Source organism: Cyanistes caeruleus, chromosome 2, assembly GCF_971803275.1.
Source record: "Cyanistes caeruleus chromosome 2, bCyaCae1.hap1.1, whole genome shotgun sequence".
Classification (NCBI taxonomy): Eukaryota; Metazoa; Chordata; class Aves; order Passeriformes; family Paridae; genus Cyanistes; species Cyanistes caeruleus.
This window is the reverse complement of record NC_141702.1, coordinates 119,882,985-119,905,142: the sequence shown is the minus strand read 5'-3', so window position 1 is coordinate 119,905,142 and position 22,158 is coordinate 119,882,985. Positions and strand designations below refer to the sequence as shown.

General features: G+C 46.2%; 1 protein-coding gene across 23 annotated transcripts in view; it reads left to right on the top strand.

Moving 5' to 3' along the window:
* The window catches only part of SPTBN1 (spectrin beta, non-erythrocytic 1), a 160,584-nt gene that overhangs the window by 104,947 nt on the left and 33,479 nt on the right, over positions 1–22,158 (top strand). For all 23 annotated transcript variants that reach the window (XM_086875137.1, XM_086875124.1, XM_086875123.1 and 20 more), the window contains 11 exons: positions 8,547–8,698; positions 12,970–13,143; positions 13,790–13,881; positions 14,252–14,332; positions 14,989–15,104; positions 15,963–16,075; positions 16,679–16,866; positions 18,141–18,258; positions 19,515–19,673; positions 20,275–20,577; positions 21,367–21,520. In XM_086875137.1, the coding sequence (XP_086731263.1) occupies positions 8,547–8,698; positions 12,970–13,143; positions 13,790–13,881; positions 14,252–14,332; positions 14,989–15,104; positions 15,963–16,075; positions 16,679–16,866; positions 18,141–18,258; positions 19,515–19,673; positions 20,275–20,577; positions 21,367–21,520 (1,650 nt within the window). The remainder of the gene's footprint in view (positions 1–8,546; positions 8,699–12,969; positions 13,144–13,789; positions 13,882–14,251; positions 14,333–14,988; positions 15,105–15,962; positions 16,076–16,678; positions 16,867–18,140; positions 18,259–19,514; positions 19,674–20,274; positions 20,578–21,366; positions 21,521–22,158) is intronic.

The window sequence follows — 22,158 nt, the reverse complement described above, 5'->3', positions numbered from 1 at the left end:
ATTCTGCTGGGTTTGCTGAACACAGAAAGAAATAAGATGGATCTGATGTAGGGAAGTACCTGGCATGTTCCCTGCCCATGCCAAGCCTTGCTCTCATCCTCATTCAACGCTGCCAATCAAAGAGTGGTTTGAACAAGTACAGAAAAATGTTTTTGTCCCCCTCAAAAATCCCCTGGCACTTCCCTGCATTATGCATATAATGTATTTTGAAGGAAACTGCCAAGACCCCCCCCAAGATTGTGTGTACTTGAAACAGTGCAGTGACCTCAGGTTTTCATTGTTCTTCTGTGGGAATTTCGCAGTCAGTGTCCTGGGACAGGCAGATGCTTTTTCCATGCTCCTTTTGATGAAGTGATTTGTTTCTTACGCAAAAGGGAAAAGTGGCAATAAGCACTGACATCAAATCGGCCGTGAGGAGGTTGTGTCCTTTTGTGTAAAATGCCAACAGCACAGAGACATTTTCCATGCTGCTTTTTAAAGGAGGCCCACTTGAATGCTGCATGTCATGAGGCCAAAAAGTTACTCCTTTATTTGTCTGTACTTCTGCTGTTTTGCTGTAGATGTGGTTTTGTAACATCTTTCTTCAGAAAGGAGGAAGAGAGGGTCAGAGGAGGCCACCAAGGTGGTTAGAGAGATGGAGCTCCTCTCCTTTGGGGAAGGCTGAGGAAAAGAAGCTTCAGGGTGTCCTGACATGCCTAAAGAAGGTACAGGAAAGATGGAGAGAGACTATTTACAAGAATCTGGAGGGACAGGGTAAGGGAGGATGGCTTCACATTGACAGAGACAAGGGTTAGATGGGATATTGGGAGGGAATTCTTCCCTGCAAGGGTGGAGAGGCCCTGGCACAGGTTACCCAGAGCAGCTGCGGCTGCCCTATTCCTGGAAATGTTTAAGGCTGGGCTGGATAGAGCTCTGAGCAACCTGGCCTTGTGGAAGGTGTCCTGTCCCATGGCAGAGGGGTAGAACTGGATTATATTTGAGGTCCTGCCCAACCCAAATCAGTCTGTGATTCTGTGATACAGTTTGGGGTTCAGGCCTTGGTCCTTGTGATCATTTTGTTCAGCAGTTTGTGCAACTCAGGGTAGGTGGTGGTGGTTGAAGCTGAAAGTGGGTGTAGGTATTTCCAAGAGCAGCACCCAGAAGTGTTAAAGCATTTGAATCACCCACTAGAAAGGTGGTGTTTCTGTAGCTGCTTTGTGTTCCATACCGAGGAACAAGCAGTCGGTGGGGTTCCTGGAGAAGCAGAGGAGCAGCTGAGTGGCTGTGTTGCTGTAATGGGCCCTGTGATGGGTGTTCTCCACGGAGAGAGCTGAGCATGCTGTGGGAGATGGTTACACAGGTTTGTATTCCAGTCCCCCAAGTTAAACCAGCGGTTCACACAGCCATCACCAATGCAGGGAGAGCTGGGCAACTGCTCCTCTAAATCTGCTTAAATATGTCATCTTCATCTTCTGAATTGAAAGAAAAACTATAAATCTAAAGCTGAGTTCTTCCACCAGTTTAATCTGCTAAACCCAGATGACTTTTGTTTCTTTGCTGTGAGAGGCTTTACAGTAACTTTCTGCAGATGAACATAGTCATTCCTGTACATGAATCTGCATCTGGCTTGTGGAAGGTTTATTTTTGTGTTGCTGACACCAAAATGCCATAAACTCTGTGTAAAAATAAAGACAATGAAAGGACCTGCCCTTCCACAGCCCCTAACACTTGGCTGGCTCCCGGACATTGTTCTGTGCATCATGTCATTGTGTGAGGGAGGTTTAGTGCCATCAATGAGAGAAAGCAGCAGAATTGTTTGTTCCACATGCTGCATTATGTAGCTTTCCCTTTTTTCTTTTCCAGAGCATTTTCAGCAGTGAAAATGGTCACATGCTGTAATATTTATCAGGGAAGGGTAGATATTTAATAGGATTTAGCAGCTGGCTGGTGCTTCCTAGTAAAATCAAAAGGATTGCTGAACACACCCCTGATTTCTCCACAATTGTCTCAATGTAGCAGAGTAGGGAAAGCAGCAAAGATTTTGCTCCTAATGAAATCACCAGCTAAACACAGCACAAACAAAATCCCCTCATTGCTTTGTCATCTTTAACATTTGCATTCGAGTTCTTGTTTAAGTCATGCTGGAGCACGTAAAAGCTTTGGTGTGATCTCATGGGTTTGGATTGGAAGTCACTCCACAGATTACTTTGTGCCATAAAATAACCATTAACAAATGCATCCTATTTGCATGAGAATGATCATCTGCTCCACTCCATTTGGCCATGGTAAACTGTCAGCAAGATTAAAGTGAAGGAGATTCGATTTTCTAAGCACTGGACCCACCCCACGTGGATCATGTTCTCTGTATGTCATGTGTAAATTTGACTTCCTACAGGTTTTGTTCTATTTTTTTCCCTGCCCCTGCGTGTGTGTACTCTGGGCTTGTGTTTCTTACATTAAGCTCTGTTTCTTCCATTTTTATCAATCCCAAATTTCAGTCCTAACCTGTCATCTGCAGCTGGAGAAAAATAGCATCCACTGCTCAGTTTATTGCTGTAGGACACCTGACTATTAAGAGAAACTTGAATGTTAAGAGAAAATTTCCTTTTCTCTACTGATAGCTAATAGTGATCTTTCCTCCTTCCTTCATTTTCTTTCCTACAGATCAATTCCAGTATATTTCCATTTAGACTCTCTGTGCCTGGCTGTGGATGCTTATGCATTGTTCTCTGGGCTTCCTGATGCCCAAGGACTAATACAGCATGTGTGGGACCATGTGGAAAGGCCATCATTTTGGGAGTGTTTACCCAAGCCAGATGTTTCTCTCCTCAGCTGATCCTCAGTGGATACTCTGAGGTGCATTTTACCCTCTGGGCTATATTTAGTGGTGCATCAGCTCAGTGCTTTGCATAGTTACACACCCCACAAGCCGCAGTCCCACAGGGGGTCTCACCCCAGGGTGGAGCACAGAAACCCAGCCTCAGCCTCCTTCCCCAGCCCGAGGCACAGCCCAGGGCTGCTGGCAGTCCCCAGCTTTCTCTGAGCGCACAGCCCTCGCTTTGGACAGGGAATCAAAGGAGCAGGAGCCAGCAGCGCTGTTTGTCAAGGTGCTGACAAACCTGGAGTGGTGGCCAAAGGAGCTGTGTCAGACCTGCTGAGGGCTCTGTGTGCCTCAGGGCCAGGCTGTTCCTGGCTGGAATACCAGAGGCTGGAGCCATGTTGGAGTTATTTCATGTTCTCTATCGCTCTTCACTTACTCCAAGCAGCAGTGAAGGTTATCACAGCACATCTGTTGGTGTTGTTTACTGATAAAATCTTATTTGATCACCACATTCTGGTCCCAGTAGCTGATCTGCCCTTCCCTCACACATCTTTCTCAGCTGGAAAACCTCAAAGCACAGCTGGAATTTGTGTAGCTGTGAATATTACTGGCTATTTCACTCCACATCCTCGTATCTGTGAGAAAGCATAGGGTGATATCCTGCACCCTGAATACCAGCAGCAATGGGAACATTGTCCTGTGAAAGGAAGCTCTGTTTTCTCTGTGTTGTAAGGATATGATCTGGGAAATTCTGGGAAGCTGTGGATAGTGGATATCAGCAGAAGTGGTGTGCTCAGAGCAGCGCTCAGCTGATCTCTGAGTCAGTGGATGTAGCGGTGCTTCATGTAGGGCACACACGGGATGCTGTAGTGAGAAAATTAATCATTTTAAGCTGAAGAAATTCCTTCCAGCATGGAAGTATAAGATGGAAACCTGCAGGAGATGAAGCTTTTGGAGTTAGGTACTAAAAGTCATGTGGAATTTGTCTTGCTTGAGGTATTGCAGGGATCCCTGGACAGTGCCAGTGCCAAGAGCAGCTGCCCTTGGGCTGGGCTTGGCAGGGAGGCTGTTGGTGCCCCTGATGGCTGGGCTGTCCTGAGGGGCTGAGCAGTCCCAGACTGCTCCTTTCAGCTCTCTGTGCTCCAGTTTCACTGCTTGGGCTCCTTTGAGAGCACCCCTTTGCTGTGTGGAGGCTTTTGCTGCTGTCCAGGGGCTGGTGAGAGCTGTCACACATCCACAGGCATTTTACCTGTGCAGGGCTGGCAGCAGCATGGCCCAAGCAGATTTAGCACTCCATTTGAAAAGGATCCAAGGTCAGTGTGTTGGAAATGCGGTTTGACCGGTATGGGAGCGATCAGGGTGTCTGGGAGCTGTTTTTAGCAGGCAGGTGGCCGCACAGGTAACCTTTGCCACGGCTGCGGTCAGTGCTGCTGCACACAAAGGCCCTGGGGCCCGTAATGCCCGCGGCTTGTGGGAGTACACAGGGTCACGGGGCCCACGCCGCTCTCAGCCAGCTCCTGGAGCCCTGCCTTTCCCAGGGCACTTATTAGAACAAATTCACCATTATTCTGGCACAGCCCCATTGAGTTCACCCAGCAGAGCTGAGCGTGTGACAAGGGGGGTGGTGAATGTGACCCCCCTGCCACTGTCCCGCATTGGGGACTCGGTAACTGAGCTCTGGGCTCTCAGAAAGTGGACTGCATTTTTGTTGTATTTTTTCTCATCAAATTAGTGGAGGAAGAATGGTGTTCCCTCAAGCGAGGAAGAGGTTAGAAGCCTGTTTGTGATCCTGTCCAGCTCAGTTTATGCTTTCAGTGTACCAGCTGTGGTTTATTTACTAAACTCCTAAACAAAGTCAGTCCTTGATGCATCACAATCACAGTGCTGCAGTTTGCGAGCCCCTGTCTGGTGGTAGCATTGTCATGGGGCCTTCCGCATAAAGGAAATTTCCTTCCCAGTGTTGCTTCGAGATAAGTTGGATTCTCTATTATCGATCCTGCTCTGAGAGCGGCTTCCGTTTTCCTGCTGTGCATGTTTTGCATGTTGCTCATTTCTCTTTACCCTTGGGAAACAAATGTTTTCACAAGCAGTAGGACACTTGGAGCTCCACCCGTATCCTCTCTCGTTTAATTAATCTTCAAAATCCGTAACTGTGTTTTTGAAAATATGAAGGACATTTGTCAAAACCATCACATGAGGTTTGTGAATAACACTCAGGGCCCATGGCTGATGTTAAATCCCTGGAGTCACCACTCATGGATGCACCTGGCTCTTACTGTGGAGGTTTTTGCACATTAAGAGAGTCACAGTTGGGTTGTTTGCTTAACCAACTTGTCATTTCTGTACCTATCTTTCCTTATCTGAAACATACAACCAAAATTCCTTGGTTTTAATTCCGTGTGTGTTTTAACCTGGAACTCCAGAGCAGAAAAACAGTTTATCAGTTAGAAAGGGTTGATAAAAGCATTGCAAAAACCTGCTGTCATTGTGAAACACCATGTAGAAATAATCAGGAGCGGTTTTAACATGACAAGCACCAGTCACACCGCTTTCCAAATGGGCTTGGTTTGCTTTCCCACGTTGTGGGAGTGCAAGAGGAGTGAAGTGATGCGGGGTAAGAAGGGCTGTGCCTTCTCCCTCCAGGGGCTTCTCTTGCTGAGAGTGTGGATGTGGAATTAGAGCCGCGCTCTACGTGTGCCAAGCGCAGGATAAAGCCTGGCCTTGCTGGGTGAGCACCCCATTAGCAGCCTGAAAGAGCTGCTGTGTCTCTCCAGTGGCATTTTTCTGACATAAATTGCTGCTTGTCCCCAAAAGTTGGCAGCACCACGTGGGGCCCGGCCCTTGTGTGGTGCCACAGGGTTTTCCCATGGAGCTGCACACAGACAATCAGGGATCTCCCTGCTTTGTGCCCTGACTTGCTGTAAATCAGAGATGGAAAGAAAGTGAAAAGCCATGAATGTGAAAAGCTGACTGTGGAGGAGCTAGCGCTGGAAGCAGCACAGCCGTGGAGTAGTGATTTTCACGCTGTTTTTAAGCGGTGGGGCCAGCAGGGAGGAGAGCGGTTCCACAGAGGATGGGTGGGGATCAGGTGAGAAGAGCTCGGGCAGGAGCGAGCTGGGGCTGGGGCAGAGGTGAGGAGCCCCAGCCGGGCCCTGCTGCCTCTCGCTGTAAACAGGAAATCGAGGCCAGGAGAGCAAGGCTGAGGAAACGGGCAAGCAGAAGGGGAGAGGCAGCGACTGGCTTTGAACTGTGGAGTAAAAGAAAACACTCCTAAAGGCACCACCATCAGCTCCCCCAGCACAGAGGGCCTCCAGCCAGACTGGGCTCCCATCCTCTCCCTCCCCGATAGTTCACTGTGCTTAAGGATGCTGAGGCAACACCCAAGACAAGAAGCCAGTCAAAATTTCTCAAGGATTTTCCCCCACTGCCTGAAAAATGTACTTTGTCCTTCTTTGGGGCCACTGAAAGTGCTGGGGTGGGAAAGCTTTTTGGGAAAGCAACCTCAGAGCCACACGGATTCTGTCCCCAGGAGGGGACCTGTCCTCCCTGTCCTGGAAGGGCTGCTTGCTCAGTTGGCTTCCTTGACTTGCTTTCAACACCAGAAGATCCCAAGCTGTGTCAGTTAATACCATGGCTCCAAAGGTTTCACAATATGAGTTGATGTGTCACTGCATTTTCCACATCATGTCTTTCATCTCTTCGAAATTAGGCCCTTTTACATCTCCTTTGACTAAACCCACATGGATGTTCTTTTCCCACTCTTTCACTCCCAGACTGGGAGGATTATTGATAGCCATAATTTGTGACCAAATATTTTTTTAAATGGTTGGCTTTAAGATGGTATTTGATAGCTCTTTTTGTTTTACAAAATATTTTGTGTATCCAACTCTATTTTAAGGGTCCTGTACATTGGCATTTCTCTTTGGAATAAATGTAAGCACAGGGATCACTGAATATTGTGCTTCTGTGTAGAGTACAGTGATTAAATAAACTTGCTAAGTTCTGTGGCTTGTTCAAGCTGGTGAAAGGAGACATCATTTCTGTTGGAATTTTCTTTAAAAAGCACCAACTATTGCAAGGTTTCCGTTTTGTGACTCATTTAAAAAAAATACTTCAAGTAAAGGCATGGATTACTAGACAAGCAGATATGCAGATACAGCACTCCCAGGCACTTGCTATAAATAGTTCATAAAAAATATATTTAAAGCTGGTAGACACTAGCTGCAGTTCCTGCTGATTTCCTGTTCTCTTCATCTATCACAGGGATCCTCTGCTCCATACGGAGGGAGGGCAAACACAAAAATGCAAACTGTCACTTCACCCAAAGCACGTTGTTTTGTCACTAACCCCACCTTTGACATTTTTCCAAGCCACATTTTTAATTTCACATCTTACAGGTAAGTAAAATCTGTCAAAAATGGGGCAGTTTCAGGGCAGTAGATTTGGTCATGTCCAACCACATGTGTAGGAAGGACAAGTGCACAAATAAGTGGGAGGAACTGAAATCTTAGGGTGGGGTTTGTGCAGTTGTGCAAAGCACCACTCAGTGCAGGTCTGCTCTCCCTCCCACTCACTGCCGTTCTGTTATCAGATTTCTCTTCTTACTGTCTTTTCTTATTTTACTTGGTCCCCAGCTTTCTGTCCTCTTCACTCTCAGCATCTTTGTCATCCCCCATCACCACCACCACCAGATTTTTGCTGCTGTCCCTATGGTTCTGGAGGCAGTGACTGGTTATGAACGTGCTGGGACCGTGCCCCCAGCATGCTGCACGGCCAGGAGGGGAGCACATTCTTCCTTTGGGAGGACAGCATCCACCAAACCCCTGGGCAGTCAGATCTGGAATGTTCTCCGTGTTTCAAGCAACATTCTTGGAGCTTTCAGAGCTGGGAGTGCTGTAGTTTAGGATTAACCAGTCTTCATGTCCTGTTCCTGCACATGCCAACAGCTTTATAGACACTGATTGGGAGGCTTGGAATCTTGTCTGCCTGGGAAAGCAGAGCACTTCCATTCATCTCTCTGTGGCTTTCAGAGGCCAAGTCAGAGCACCTGTGTTTTGACAAATTTGGTCTGTAGTATTTCCCAGCTCAGTGAAATGACTTTTGGCTAACAAGGAAGGGCTTCATCCAAAGCCCTTGGCAAAAGAATGTAACCACAGAGATGTATAATGTTTTCTGTCTGAGAGCTCTGGGCTTGGCAGATAGCTGGGTAGGAGTTTGTGAATTAATTGGACTGCAGCGAGCCTGTGCAGTAAGAGAGCTCTCACAGCCAATGTTTTCCTCTATAAACAGTTGTGAAAGACTCTGGGAAGGGAAGGTGGAAAGAATCTATTTTTTTTTGATAGGGCTTGATATAAATGCTTGTCTACCTCAGGCATGAAGTTATGGAAAAATCCCTGTTGACATTGTGTAAATACAGTTATGAATGTTGAATCTGCAAATAAATATTGTCATGACAAAGGAAAAAAATCAGTGGGAAACTTTGGTCTCTGCTCTCTATCATGCTTGTCTTAATCCAAAATGACTTGTGGTATTTTGGGGGATGTGTTGCGGATCTGTGTGTGTGTTCCAGAGCAGGTGAACTCAGCAGGTGAAGAACGGCGAGTTTTCAGTGAAAAGTCCTAATTTCATCAGTGATTCTCCCAAAGTCATACCTTTGAATTAATTTCAAATGTTTGACCATCCCATTTTCACACAGAAACATGAGCTGTGATTTATGTTGAGTAACATTAGGTTGTTTTCCCCACAGATGAACGTGAGGCAGTTCAGAAGAAGACCTTCACAAAGTGGGTGAATTCCCACTTGGCTCGTGTGTCCTGCCGAATTACAGACCTGTACACTGACCTTCGAGATGGGAGGATGCTCATCAAACTCCTGGAAGTGCTTTCAGGAGAGAGACTTGTAAGTGCTTGTATCCATTGTGGGGGGTTTGGGTGGGGTTTTGTGAATCCTTGGCTCGACTGCAGTGTAGGATATGTGAGTGCTGAGGCTTCAGCACTGAAAATGTCTTTTTATATATTAAAGGAAAAAAAAAAGAGCTCTATCTATTGCTTCAGCTGGATCCAGACACCATTAAAATGCTTTCCTACTGGCTTCAGTGGGAATCAAAAGAAGTCTTCTTCAAAGGTTCCTTGCAGGTAACATGCTGAGTGCTTGCAGCAGCATGTTCCCTGCTCCCAAATCTGACAGGCACAGAGTACAAAATGTTCCTGAGCCCCTTAGATCCCTCAGTGGTGATGAGTTAGATATGCTGGGAGGCATTCCTGGGCCCTATGGGCAGTGGCACATTTCTCTGCTGACAAACCCTGCACTGATGCAGGAGTGCAGGCCTGATACATCCCTGCTCCCTTCCCAGAACATGCCAGGGTTGTGCAGGACAACAACTGGAGAGGGCCACGCCACCCTGGGAGCAGCTGGAGGTGTGTTCATTACACCCCACTGCTGAGGAATGTCCCTGAGTGTACTTGGTTTTACTTGGATTGATAAGGCTTGGGCTTTCTTTGGCTAGGGGAATGTCTAAAATCAATTTAAATAAATGGGTCAAATTCTTTCTTTGGGTGTGCTGAGGCACCCCCCTGGTACCAGCACAAGAAGTGGTGAAGTAAGAAAGTCCTTGTAGTGGAAAATGCTGCTGCACAAGAGGAAAACTGGATGCCAGGAAATGGCTGGGTATCAGCTTCTCCTTCAGTTCCTTAAATGATGGCGATGCTCTTAACTGCCTAATTTAGAGCAATCTTTTCAAAGAAATACGAGTCTTTAGCTAAGACCCAAGGCTGCAGGGGGCTGGGTAATCACTTGTCATCAAGCTCTCCTATTAGTGGAGCTCTGTGGCTTAAGACTCCGGTTAATGAGTGGAACATATGGCCCAGTGTAGTGTGTGTGGGGAGGCAGAGGAGCTGTCTGAGTGCATCTGGGAGGGTGAGGGAGTTGTGAGGTGCACAGAAGTGCCTGTGTGCATGGGGTAACAAATCCTGTAACAAATCCAGCTGCAGTTTGCTCAGAGCCCCTCTCTGGCTCTGCCACACCGCTCACCTCAGATGTGTTTGGTTTGACGTGCTCAGGTAGCAGGTATTCCTCACACAGGGATAGCTGAGACCAACATGGCCCATTATTTGAGGGCTGAGACATCAACTGTGTCACCTCTGGTTAAGTCTCCCTGTCTCACTGCCAAGATTTGACTTTCAGCAGCAAATAGCAAGCTCAGAGCAGTCTCATGACTGTGACTGTGAGGTTCATTTACATTTTTCTCTCCAGGTTTTGGAAAATGCAAACAGGGCTGAAGCAGCTGTGGGGTGGGGAGAGGGCAGGAGCCTCCATGGAGCTGCACTTGCATCATTGTGTCTGGTGTTGGCAGCTGCCTGCACCACCACGTATTCTTTCTGTAGCTTCCTTATCTGAGGCTGGAGGACAGCAGGCTCTGTTTGAACAGTGCATTCCACCACACCTTCCTCTGCAAACAAGAGTAAACGCAATGCACTAGACCTTGAGACAATTACACACACCAGAAGTATTCCAGGAGGATCTTACACACACCAAAAATGTTCCAGGAGGATTGCCACACAGCATCCACTTGCTGATGTTCTTCAGTCTTTTGGAATTTATTTTAGTCAATATTAGGTAGGTTCTGACATTTCCTTGGTGCCCTAGGGAAATTAGAAGGCAGATCTTACACAGGTTTAAGATCAAGGCAAGAAACATCAAATGGTAAGAAAGCAGAAACTAGCAGAGATGAGTATCCCGTGAACGTGGTGTGTCTACTGGTGCAGTGGAACAAACAAGAATTGTTTGCTCTCTTTTGAAACTGGTGTGCAGATTCTGGAGCTGGAGCCTGTGGAGCAGAGTCCAGGATTTTGGATGCCAATCAGGAAAGCAGGGCTGCTCTTTGCCCTCTCACTTTGATTGCACAAACCCTGCATTTTCCAAAACCTGTTGTGATTTTTGTTGATGAAAAGGCAGAGTCCTTGGAGGTGTGTTGGACCACAACAACAGCAACACCTCCATCTTCCTGACCTTGCTCAGTTTGATTCCCTAATCCTAGTGTTTAGTCCAGACCTTACAGCATCACGTCCTCTGCACAGCAGTGTTTGGAAGGAAGCTGATAGCACGCAATGCTCTCACTGAGTACAGTGGGAAAGAATCCAGCCAGCTTGAAAGGACAGTTGTAATTTGGTTTGCACACACTGTTAACCAGCTTCTCCCAAACAGAAAAATAAAGCTAGGAATTGTTTTCAGCCTAAGATTAAGCATTTAGCTCAGTTTCTTCCATAACTGAATTAAGGATTGGTAAATTCCTTACAATTCCTGGATGCTCAAAGGTCAAACCACTTAAGCACATTCTCTGTAGTGAATTCTGTCACATTTTCACTTGGAAAAGAGGAAGGGTTTTGATGTAGGATGAGTTTTCCTGTAATGTGCATGTGAAGACTCTGGGTTTGGTTCTTGCCTTCCCTTTGCTCAGTGCCTGGATCTGTGTTAGCCCAATAACTGTGCAAGATCTGTCTCTCTGTGCCTCATCCCAAGGCTATGCAGAGGAGTGTGGCAAGCACAGCCACACCTTGCACAAACCAGACTCAGACGCCTCTTCCTCTACATAAAACATCTCTGGTGAATGGTTTGGCTCTGTAACCATGGCACTGAGGCTTCTGAGAGCACAAAAAGAGCTTTTTTCTGCTCAGTAATTTGAGGCAATAGAGGCGGCGCAGGTGCTGCTTTGGGCAGTGGGAAGGGCCTTGTTAAGGCAGAAGGGACAGCTCTGCCACTGCTGTTTAGAAATGGCCACAGCCACAGGCATTCCTGAGCCTTGGGAACATCCTTGTGCAGGTGAGCAGGCCTGGGAAGCTGCTCCAGGGCTCCAGGTGTGGCCACGGGCTGGGATGAGCCGTGGGCCGGAGCTGGGGGTGCAGCCGGGCCTCCACCTTCCCTCCTGCCCCAGAACTGCCTCCTACCTGTGTTTTGCAAGGTTCACTCAAGCCTTAGGTCCAGCTTTCTACACTCCTGATGACTGAAGGTGCCAGCTAAAGGCTGGCTCCCAGATTGTCCCTGCTGGGTGAGGAATCTCTGGCGGGCCTCAGCCAACCGTGCAGCTCCCTCCTGCCCCTGCTCCAGCTGTGGCTCTTTGCAGTGGCAGCATTTGGGATGGATAGGGTGTGCACAGGTTGTACATGCAATCTGGTCCTCTTTGGAGGGCCTTTTATACCCCAAAGTAGTGTGGGGCTCCTGGAAATTCTTCCCCTTGCTGGGAGCTGTGGCCATGCATCATTCCCCAGCCTGGGGAGGAGAACAGAGCCAGGCTGACTGGGGCTGAAGCCTCAGGGTTTGTGTGTCCCAAAGGGCCATATCTTCCCGCATGCCTTCCCTCTCCACATGCCCTGTGCACAGGCCGTGTTTGCAGGGACTGTACCATGGCACTGGCCAAAACTCTTCCCCTTGAATTCAGAGGCAAGGATATTGCCTGAGCTATTTCCATGGCCAGTTAATTACATTCACTGCAGAAAACAAGGAAATTACGGCAATTAGTCGTTTGGCTGAGTACCTTGGTGACATCCCAGTGAACACTGAACAGGCTATTCAGGCAAATCTAAACCACTACAAATCCTTATCTGCACAACAAAGTTCCTTTGACTTTATTCAGTTTTACAGTAGAATTCTGCATGCTGATAACACAATTGTGTTTTTGCAGTTGCACTGGGCTTTCATGTAATTGTGTAATGTTGGTGTAGATGATATTTTAATTAGTATTTTCTTTCTATGAAGAAAATTTTGTAATCAGTCTCTGTTATTTTCTTACTCTTTATCCAATTTACTGACCAAAGAAAAGCAATGCCACTTCCTTCTGGAGGAGATTTACTGACTAGCTCACAGTTCAAATCTGAGCTTCTGAGTGAATATTCTGGAGAGGAAACATGAGGGAAGTTTGAAAGGCAAATTAAATTGGGTTCATGTGTTCAGCTTAGGTCCAGGATATTGGTTTTTCCACCATGAGTTTGACACCTGCTTCCATTGTCCTGGTGAAAATGGGCTGGAAGATGCAAGGAGTAGTTTTCCCTGGAGTTTGAGTGCAGCGTTGATGCCTGGGAGTGGTGTTGCACTGGCCAGGACTGAAGAATCAAGCTCTGATTTTCCCCCTCCCATCTACAGTAACAAAGGTTTTTATTCTTCCTTTTACCTTCCAGCCTAAACCAACTAAAGGAAGGATGCGCATCCATTGCCTGGAGAACGTGGATAAAGCCCTCCAGTTCCTGAAAGAGCAGCGAGTGCACCTAGAAAACATGGGATCTCATGATATTGTGGATGGGAATCACAGGCTGACACTTGGCCTTATTTGGACAATTATCCTGAGATTCCAGGTAGGGTTGTGCACACACACACACACGCACACAGACACACACACACACAGGCACACACACATGGATGAGCTTTCCACGCCTGTTTGTCACATACCTCACTGCATTTTAGGAGCACAGTCCTCCCAGGTTCTGGGAGGGAGAAGTGCTTGGGAACCTGTCAGGATAAATCAGTCTCCATTGGTGCTGCTGACCTGTGGTGGGAGTTTCCTGTGGGGAAATTCATATGGCTTTATTTCTAAATCACTAAGAAATGGAAGGTCCAGTCTCTGGACTAGGTCCAGGAGGAACTGCTGCCCTGAACTGCTCTCCATCTCCATGCTGGTTATCCATAACCCAGCTGGCTTGGCATTGACATGGATTAAGGGTGCCCACAGGAATTATTTTGGTGTCCCAGCTAAGGCTGGAGATTTCTTGTTTTCTAGCAAGTTACATGCAGAGGTCTTTGCCCTCTGTTAAAAAAGGCTGGGAAGTAATTTTGCAGAAAGAATAATACATCCATATGATAAATATATAACTCATAATAAATAGCATAGTAATAAACATTTAATAGTATTAATTTTGGTGTTTCCCAGTGTTCCTTTCACCTTTTCCAAAAAGGCAGTGTTGTTTCTCAGAGAAATATTGAAATCTTCTATGTTACTTTTAGATCCAAGATATCAGCGTTGAAACTGAGGACAACAAAGAGAAGAAATCTGCTAAAGATGCTTTGCTTTTGTGGTGCCAGATGAAAACAGCTGGGTGAGTGTGGATTAAGTGATTATCTCTAAAGTTCTTACAGCATTTTAGGTTTTTATTGAAATCATTTTAAATGGGCAAATGTATCTCTTCTTAAGTGGCTTCAGAGAGAGGCAATTCAAGATAAGTGAGTTGATGTTTACAAGTCAGAAAAATCTGAATTTATGATGTCAATGCTGGGTGATAAACACACCAATCTGATAATCCATGAATATATACAGTAATGTGCTGGCTCTTTTTACTCTCTTCTGAAGAAATAATGACAATTTCAAGGGAAACTTAATGCCTCTCTGCTCTGGATTTGGTGCCAGAGTGTGCAGAGCTGCACTGGGGGGGCTGTATTGATTGCACTCTCCTTGTTTTTTTTCTGCAGGTACCCCAACGTCAATATCCACAACTTTACAACAAGCTGGAGGGATGGGATGGCATTCAATGCACTGATCCATAAGCACAGGTATGTGTGGCTCAATGTCTGCCCTACTTTTGCAGCTACCTTGTAGCTTGATTCTAAAAATCCGTGAAGACCAGGAAGTTGAGGAGTTGCTGAGAGTTTTACAGCAACCTGCCTTGTTTTGAGCTTTACAGCTCGGCTGGGCAGCATCTTCTCACACCACAAGTCAAAACAGGCTGTGTTTGGTTTCAAGGGCATAAATTACACCTGTGATTATTTGGGTTTGGTTTGGTTCTTGTACCTCAGTGAGTAACCCATGCCCAGGTCTGGAGTTCGGGGGCGGCAGTGGAGAAGCGCACCCAGAGCAGCCTGGAGGGAAAGGAAATCCCTGCCCAAGAATGGCCAGATGTGGTGCCAGGCTGCCACAGCTGGGGAGGCTGCCCATGGCAAGCTCAGGCACAGTTATCCAGATGGATTGCACGCTTCCATGGGCATGAGGAGAGACTCTCAACCACAACTTTGTTCTTCTCCAGTGTCACCTTCCCTGCTGTTAAGCTCTCCCCATGTGCTGGGCATTGCTTCATTCCTTTAACACTGCTGGGAAATGCACAGGGCATGTGAAACCTTGGCCAGGTTTTCTAAGGGTTGGAGATTTTAGTTCATTTGAGGGTGGCTGCACTGTGCTTTGGGAAATCTAAAGAATTTTCCATCCTGTCTAGGCCTGATCTGATTGACTTTGACAAGCTGAAGAAATCAAATGCACACTACAATCTGCAGAATGCTTTTAACCTTGCAGAGCAGCACCTTGGTCTTACCAAGCTCCTGGACCCTGAGGGTAAGAATTCCAGCAGTTTCATCACTTAAGGGCTCTTTCCTCCCACCCCTCCATGTCAGAGCACATCTCTGTGACAGCTTTTTGTGTCCAAGAGCAGCTGGAAGCTGCTGACTCACCTGGTGATACAGGCAGAGAGGGAGGGAGAGAATGTGAGATGTCTCCAGCAGCAAACAGAGCAGCAGTAGCACAAGAGCCCTTAATCCTGTGATTATTTACTGCCATCTGACAAGTTTGTTGGCCTGGCCATGTGTCCATAAAGTCATTCCAGTCAGAGGCTTCCTTCTGAGAAGGAAGAGAAGCAGAGGAGCAGAGAAGCTTCAGCCCATGCTTCTACAGGAGTGTGTGTGTGCTCCCTGTGCTGGGGCAGGAGTCTTTTGTGTCACAGGGCAGCTGTGATGTGTTTGGGCAAATTTCTTCTTGCTTGTCTTCCAGTGCTTCAGAGTTGCTGCAGGAGAGGAAATATTTTCTTTTCCACCTGTATTTCTCAGATTCACCTGGACAGACATAGGCTTGAATTCCTCTCTCCAAATGCTGACACAGCACTGAAATTGTTAATTAACAGTCGTTCTGTCAACTCACACAGACACCAGAGGAGTTATTTGGCTGTGCACAAGCTGTGGCAAAGTCTGAAACTTTACTGTAAAGCCCAAAAGCCCCAAGCTTTAGCCCCAGTCCACACGACTGCCAGAACCAGTGCAAAGCTGCTCAATTTATTTTTCATTAGGACACCAACCTTAGGGGCTGAACTGCCACTGAAGCCATCTCTGACTCCCAAACACATCCTTGGTACACGCTGAGCTCTGTTGGTGTAACCCCTGCAGCCTCAGCATGCTGAGATAACTCTTGTTTGGTTTGCAGATATCAGTGTTGATCACCCTGATGAAAAGTCAATCATCACCTATGTGGTGACATATTACCACTACTTCTCCAAGATGAAAGCTTTGGCCGTCGAAGGAAAACGTATCGGAAAGGTCTGCCAGTTTAAATTATAAATTGTTACAAAGCAGGTTAAATATTTCTGATTTCCATTTTCCTCTTGGCTATTAAGTTTTTAGAGTCCACTCTCTGGGAATTTTAATTTTTTTTGCTTTTGAACATGTTTTGAATGTTAAATATTCCCATGTGACTGTGAGGAGTAGTTAATTTCCAGCTGCCTCACATTAGAAAACACTTGGCTGGTGTTTTATTTTTGCTTGTTAATTTTGCATCATTGCTACTTTTCCTTTCTCATTAACTGTTCCTCAGCCTCTGGGCCCTCTGTCTCCTCTGGAAAAGTCCCTCATTTAAAATATGTGCAGTCATTCTTTGTCCTTCGGTGACACTGCCCCCATCCTTACAGCTGGCAGACTGAACATGAATCCTTGTGTGAGCCTCAGCTCTGCCCCCCTATTGCTGTGGGATCTTGGGAATTGAGTGCTGAAAAATGCCAAGCTCTCCTTCCTCGGGGATCCCAGCAGCGAGTACTCTGATTCACAACTCAACTCTCCCAGCAGTTCCTTTTATGTGGCTTGTTGGATTTAAATGACTGAAGGGCACTGCCCCTGTGACTCATGTGTGTTGTGCTGCTGTTGCAGGTGCTTGACAATGCTATTGAAACAGAGAAAATGATAGAAAAATACGAGTCTCTGGCTTCTGACCTGCTGGAGTGGATTGAGCAAACCATTATCATCCTCAACAATCGCAAATTTGCCAACTCCCTGGTTGGGGTGCAGCAGCAGCTGCAGGCGTTCAACACTTACCGCACAGTGGAGAAACCACCCAAGTGAGTTTAATCTCAGCTTAACACAACACTCAGTGCTCTTGTTGGCTTAGTCACTCATTGATTTTTTTTTTAAAAAACAAACACATCCAAGTAATTTTAATTGTGGCTTAAGAATTTATTTTCCTAAGCAAGCCCAACTCTCATATTCCTGATTGGTACTCATCAATGTTCCCCGGGGCTCATTTGCTCTGTGCTGTTCAGCGTGCAGATCATAACAACATCAAGGAGAAAAGCGTGTCTCCCACAGGATCTGGGAGTCCTGGAAGCTGTCCCTGCCCTGGGATGCCTGTCTTATCATACAAGTGGTAATAGCATACCATGGTAGTACAGTAATGTCACCACTCGTGCTTTTAATAGCAGTGGATAATACCAAAATGCTGCTATTAAAAGATCCCTGCTGCTTATCCATCATGAAAAGGAAGCGTGTCTGGCTCTGTCAAACAGCTCTGCTTACTCAAACTGATACAAGCAAAACTGGGCAACTTATTTCTGGAAAGCCTCTTTTAGTATCGTGATATCAAATCTGTTTATTATTTTTGTCTAATATGAGTTCTAATGGATAATAATCACAACCTGAAACATTACACAGGATCCAGACATCTAAAATTGCAGATTATTCCCTAATGCCCATGGAGTTTGTTTATTTCCCAGGCGTACAACACAGGGAAAACAGTGGGAAGAGTTTATTGATTGCGGAGGGCTTTAAATAAAACTTCCATTTCTTGTGCTGATGGAGTAAACTAGGATAGTGCACATACCAGAATAAAAAAAAAGCCTTTTCCTGTCCCCCAAGGGGTTTAAATCCAAACACTCAGACAGCTGACTTCTGTGAAGCTGCTTTTGCTGTCTGCCCCAACTGGCTCCAGGGGAAGTGTGGGCTATTTCCATTGCTCCCAGCTTCCACACAAGATGGAAGTGTTTGTGATGCACCATTCACCATGTCAACATTTTAAACAAGTGCTTTGTTACAGTTTACTGTAGTCGACTATATTCAATGTTTTATAGAAGTGCTTCCCTGTGAGGGTGGTGAGGCCCTGGCACAGGTTACCCAGAGAAGCTGCCCCATCCCTGGAAATGCTCCAGAACAAGTGGGACAGGGCTGGGAGCAGCCTGGGATACTGGAAGGTGTCCTTGCCCTGGCAGGGGGTGGGACTGGATGGACTTTAAGGTTCTCTCCAACCCAAACCATTCTGTCAATCCACGATTCTACAATTATACCTTAGCAGTAACAAAGGTTTGATTGTAACTCAATTCTCTTGCAAAATTTTGTTTAGATTTACAGAAAAAGGAAACCTGGAAGTGCTGCTTTTTACCATCCAAAGCAAAATGAGAGCCAACAATCAGAAAGTGTACATGCCGAGGGAGGGCAAACTCATCTCTGACATTAACAAGGTAACCTGAGCAGCTCCTGCCCTGTGACTTGGGATATTGCTGTTTTCTCTCAGAAAACTGGGCAGAAAAACATTGGTGACCTCCAGCCTTGATGTGGGTGCTGTAAGGGATGGGTGAGGTGGGGTGACCTTTTCCTATAGCTGGGAGTTACTACCCTGAGCCAGGCCTTGGGTGTCCTCAGCATCTGTAGGAGTTTCTGCTCCTGGGGCTGCCAGCTCTGCCTTGCCCCTCGTGGTCCTGGCTGTTGGACAGAAGTAACAGGAGGCAGCAGCAGCAGGTGCTGTGCCCTCCCCTTCACCTCCCAGTGCCCTGCCTGGGCATCGTGGATCCCTCTGGGGTCCTGCAGCCTGTTCTCTGCTGCTGCAGCTGGCAGGGCAGGGCTGGGCATAGCAGAGCTGACAGGCTCTCTCAAGGATAACAAACAGCTTCAGCCTGGCAGCTTCCTTCTTTGTGTTTGATCATCCTTGGCATTTCCAGACCAGCTGTTGTGGGTGTCTGGCCTCATCCCAGGGAGCAGCAAACTGCAGGAGGAATGCCCAAAATAGTTGTTTCAGGCAGTTTCACATCTGTTTGGATTTAGATTCAGTTTGTGGTTAATGAGGGTATTTTTGTTGTCTGTAAGAAGATCTGCAAGGTGATTAGCTGACTTCCAACATGTTTCTAAGACTTCTGATTTTTATAATATTATCGTCATGCATAGAATAACTTCTGGCTTGGGGGGAAAAAAGGACTTGTAAGCACCAGAAGTAACCAAATTCTGCAGTTATTTCCTTTTCCAAAGTGTAATAGAGAACAACAATTGTATGTTGATTTTTGGAGGTGAGAGGCCATGAATCTCTAATCCCTATTTCCTAAAGGAGGAAGATAGAATCTGCTTGTTTGGGAGTAGCACTCAGGAGATTTTATTTTTTTAAACAAACACTTTCTTACACATTCAAGCCAGGTGGTTTCCTTAGGCTTTGTTGGGAAGGGAGGTAAGAAAGTACGATAGAAAATGCATCTGAGATAAACAGCTTGCTCAGAAAATTACTGACTAAATTGAGAACAGATTTTAAATCATGTGTTTACATTAGCAAACAAGGTGTAGGGCCAGCCAGTGCAAACTGGATTTATGCCCTTATAAATAACTGAACCAGTTTGGTGAAAGTTGCCTGTAGTGACTTCAGCCCTGATTCCATGCAAAGGAGCTGGGATTTATCATAATCTTGTAAGAATGTGTTGTTTAGAAGCCGTGTGTTTTTCCTCCCCGTCTTCAGGCCTGGGAAAGACTGGAAAAAGCTGAACATGAAAGAGAACTGGCACTGCGAAATGAGCTCATCAGACAAGAGAAACTGGAACAACTTGCACGGAGATTCGATCGCAAGGCAGCTATGAGAGAAACTTGGCTGAGCGAAAATCAACGTCTTGTTTCTCAGGTGCTGCTCTCAGAAATTGTCTGGGTGACTAAAATGGTTCCCATGAGTAATTACAGGATGCACTTCTTGCAAGGAGAACATCTTCTCCCCTGTGCCTCATATTTTACTACATCTATGTATGTGTATATTTATTTATTGTATTTAGTTACTCTGTATGTGTATGCACTGTGCACCCTCTCTTTTATTCATTTGGGATTCCCTTCTTTGAACCTACCAGCCTGTGGTCAGGAGATTTGATGAGGAAATAACTACTCACAGTCAAGATTTTCTTTATCTGAATATTTTGGTGAGTTTAGTGAAATTAACACAAGAGTTAATTTTATTGTTTAATATTAGAGATGATGGTATTAGATTAGCCCCAGCCTAATCCTAATGGCCACGTAATTCTTCCCCCAAAGGCAGTGAATAATATCTCTGATTTTATCAGTGGTTCTTTACTATCAGAGGCATCTCTTATTTTATTAAAGAAGACTCTTGGGAGCATTTTGAGGTCCTGGATTTGCTAACAAGTGTGTTTTGCCAAGTCAGAACTGACAGCAGAGGTTGAGCAGTGAGACTTTTATCCTCAGCAGCCATTCCTGAAGTGCCTCTGCCTTTGCAGGACAATTTTGGCTTTGACCTCCCAGCAGTGGAGGCTGCCACGAAGAAGCACGAGGCCATCGAGACGGACATCGCGGCCTACGAGGAGCGGGTCCAGGCCGTGGTGGCGGTGGCGAAGGAGCTCGAGACTGAAAACTACCACGACATCAAACGCATCACTGCGAGGAAGGACAATGTTATCCGCCTGTGGGAGTATCTCCTGGAGCTGCTCCGGGCACGGAGACAGCGGCTGGAGATGAACCTTGGGCTGCAGAAGATTTTCCAGGAAATGCTGTACATTATGGACTGGATGGACGAGATGAAGGTGGGTGGAAGTCCTTTGAGCATGCAGACCAAATATTCTTCAGAGGTGTATGTGCCCTTTTCTGTCAAGTTCTAAGATTCATTTTGCCTCTCTGGTTTAGTAGACAGAGCCAGAACATCCACATTCAAGAGCAGTGAACAAATTCCTTATGATTCATTAACAATAAAGATTAAAAACAAGTAAGGAAAAAGAACAAGTTCACTCCTATAAAAAGCTACTTTCCAGCTTCAGTTCTGTCTCACAGAGCCCAGGAGTTTTGGTCACAGTGCTTGGGTAAAGATAACAGATTTGGTGAAAGGGAATTAAATAATCTCTCTCCATCATGATTTGCATGGGGAGCAAGTCACCTCTTCACCTCTCTGCTTTAAAAAGCTTGAATTTCTTCCTGTCTGTTCTCCTGGGATCTGGGAAGGGAAAGGACCACAGCTTGTCCATCAGCCAGCAAAACTTGGAAGCTGTTGGAGGAAAGCAAGCTGTGTGTCACTCATCAGGAGCTCACAGCACCTGGGCTGAGTGCTGCTCCTCAGCCCTGCTGAGCTAACTCAGCCTCTCAACATCCTAAACTGAAAATTCATTGAAGAGTGGTCAAGTTCTTCATAGCTGCCAGTGCTTCCAAAAATACTGGCTCACATTTGTATCAGCCATGTCTCTGCATTTGGAATTTCTGTCCTTATAGGCCTGGAGTTCCTCTGACCTAATGTACCAACAGATAACAGTGCCTGAAGTCCCAAAGCAGCAAACAGCTTATGGCCTTCAGCCTGTTTTACTTGTCTTTCTCATTTTGTTCAGGTGCTTCTGCTGTCCCAAGACTACGGCAAACATTTGTTGGGAGTTGAAGACCTGCTGCAGAAACACGCTCTGGTGGAAGCTGACATTGCTATTCAGGCTGAGAGAGTGAGAGGGGTCAATGCCTCTGCTCAGAAGTTTGCCACCGATGGAGAAGGTAACCAGCACCCAACATACTCCTTTTGTCTTAATTACCTATGAGGTTGTCTGGGAGACTCATTAGTTCTGCAAGATAGGTTAGCTGAACTCCACAGCAGAATGAGAGAATCCAGCTCTGTTTGTTCCGTCTGTACTCAGCGTGTCAATGATTCATTTGTCCAGGAACCTGCTCAGGAATTGAGTGTGGCGCTGTGCCTTGCATGGGGTTGCAATGCATGCAGCTGCTGTTGCAGAGGTCACCACGGCTCCCCATGCTGTGTTCCTAATCAAACATTTACACACATTGTTGGACCCAGCCTCGTGGTGCCCAGATTTATCCTAAAAGGAAACAATTCCCTAGAACCCAGCATTGTTAACTAGAGTAAATGGTGTCCATTTTGTGCAGCTGTGGATAAATCTTAATTCAGTGATTTTTGTCTCACTGGAAACAGTGGTGAATATCTTTCCATTTGGGGTTTATTTTTGTCTTTTGGAAAGAACAGTATTTTCTGTGTTATTGTGTGGTGGAGCTTGAACACTTCCCACTCACTTTCCTTAGACTAAGGATGAATTCTTTCACGTAAACCTTGGAGCTGGGAGACGCAGGAATTCAGAGCTCTGCGTTTGCCCAGCCGTGGGGATGGCAGTGAGCGAGCC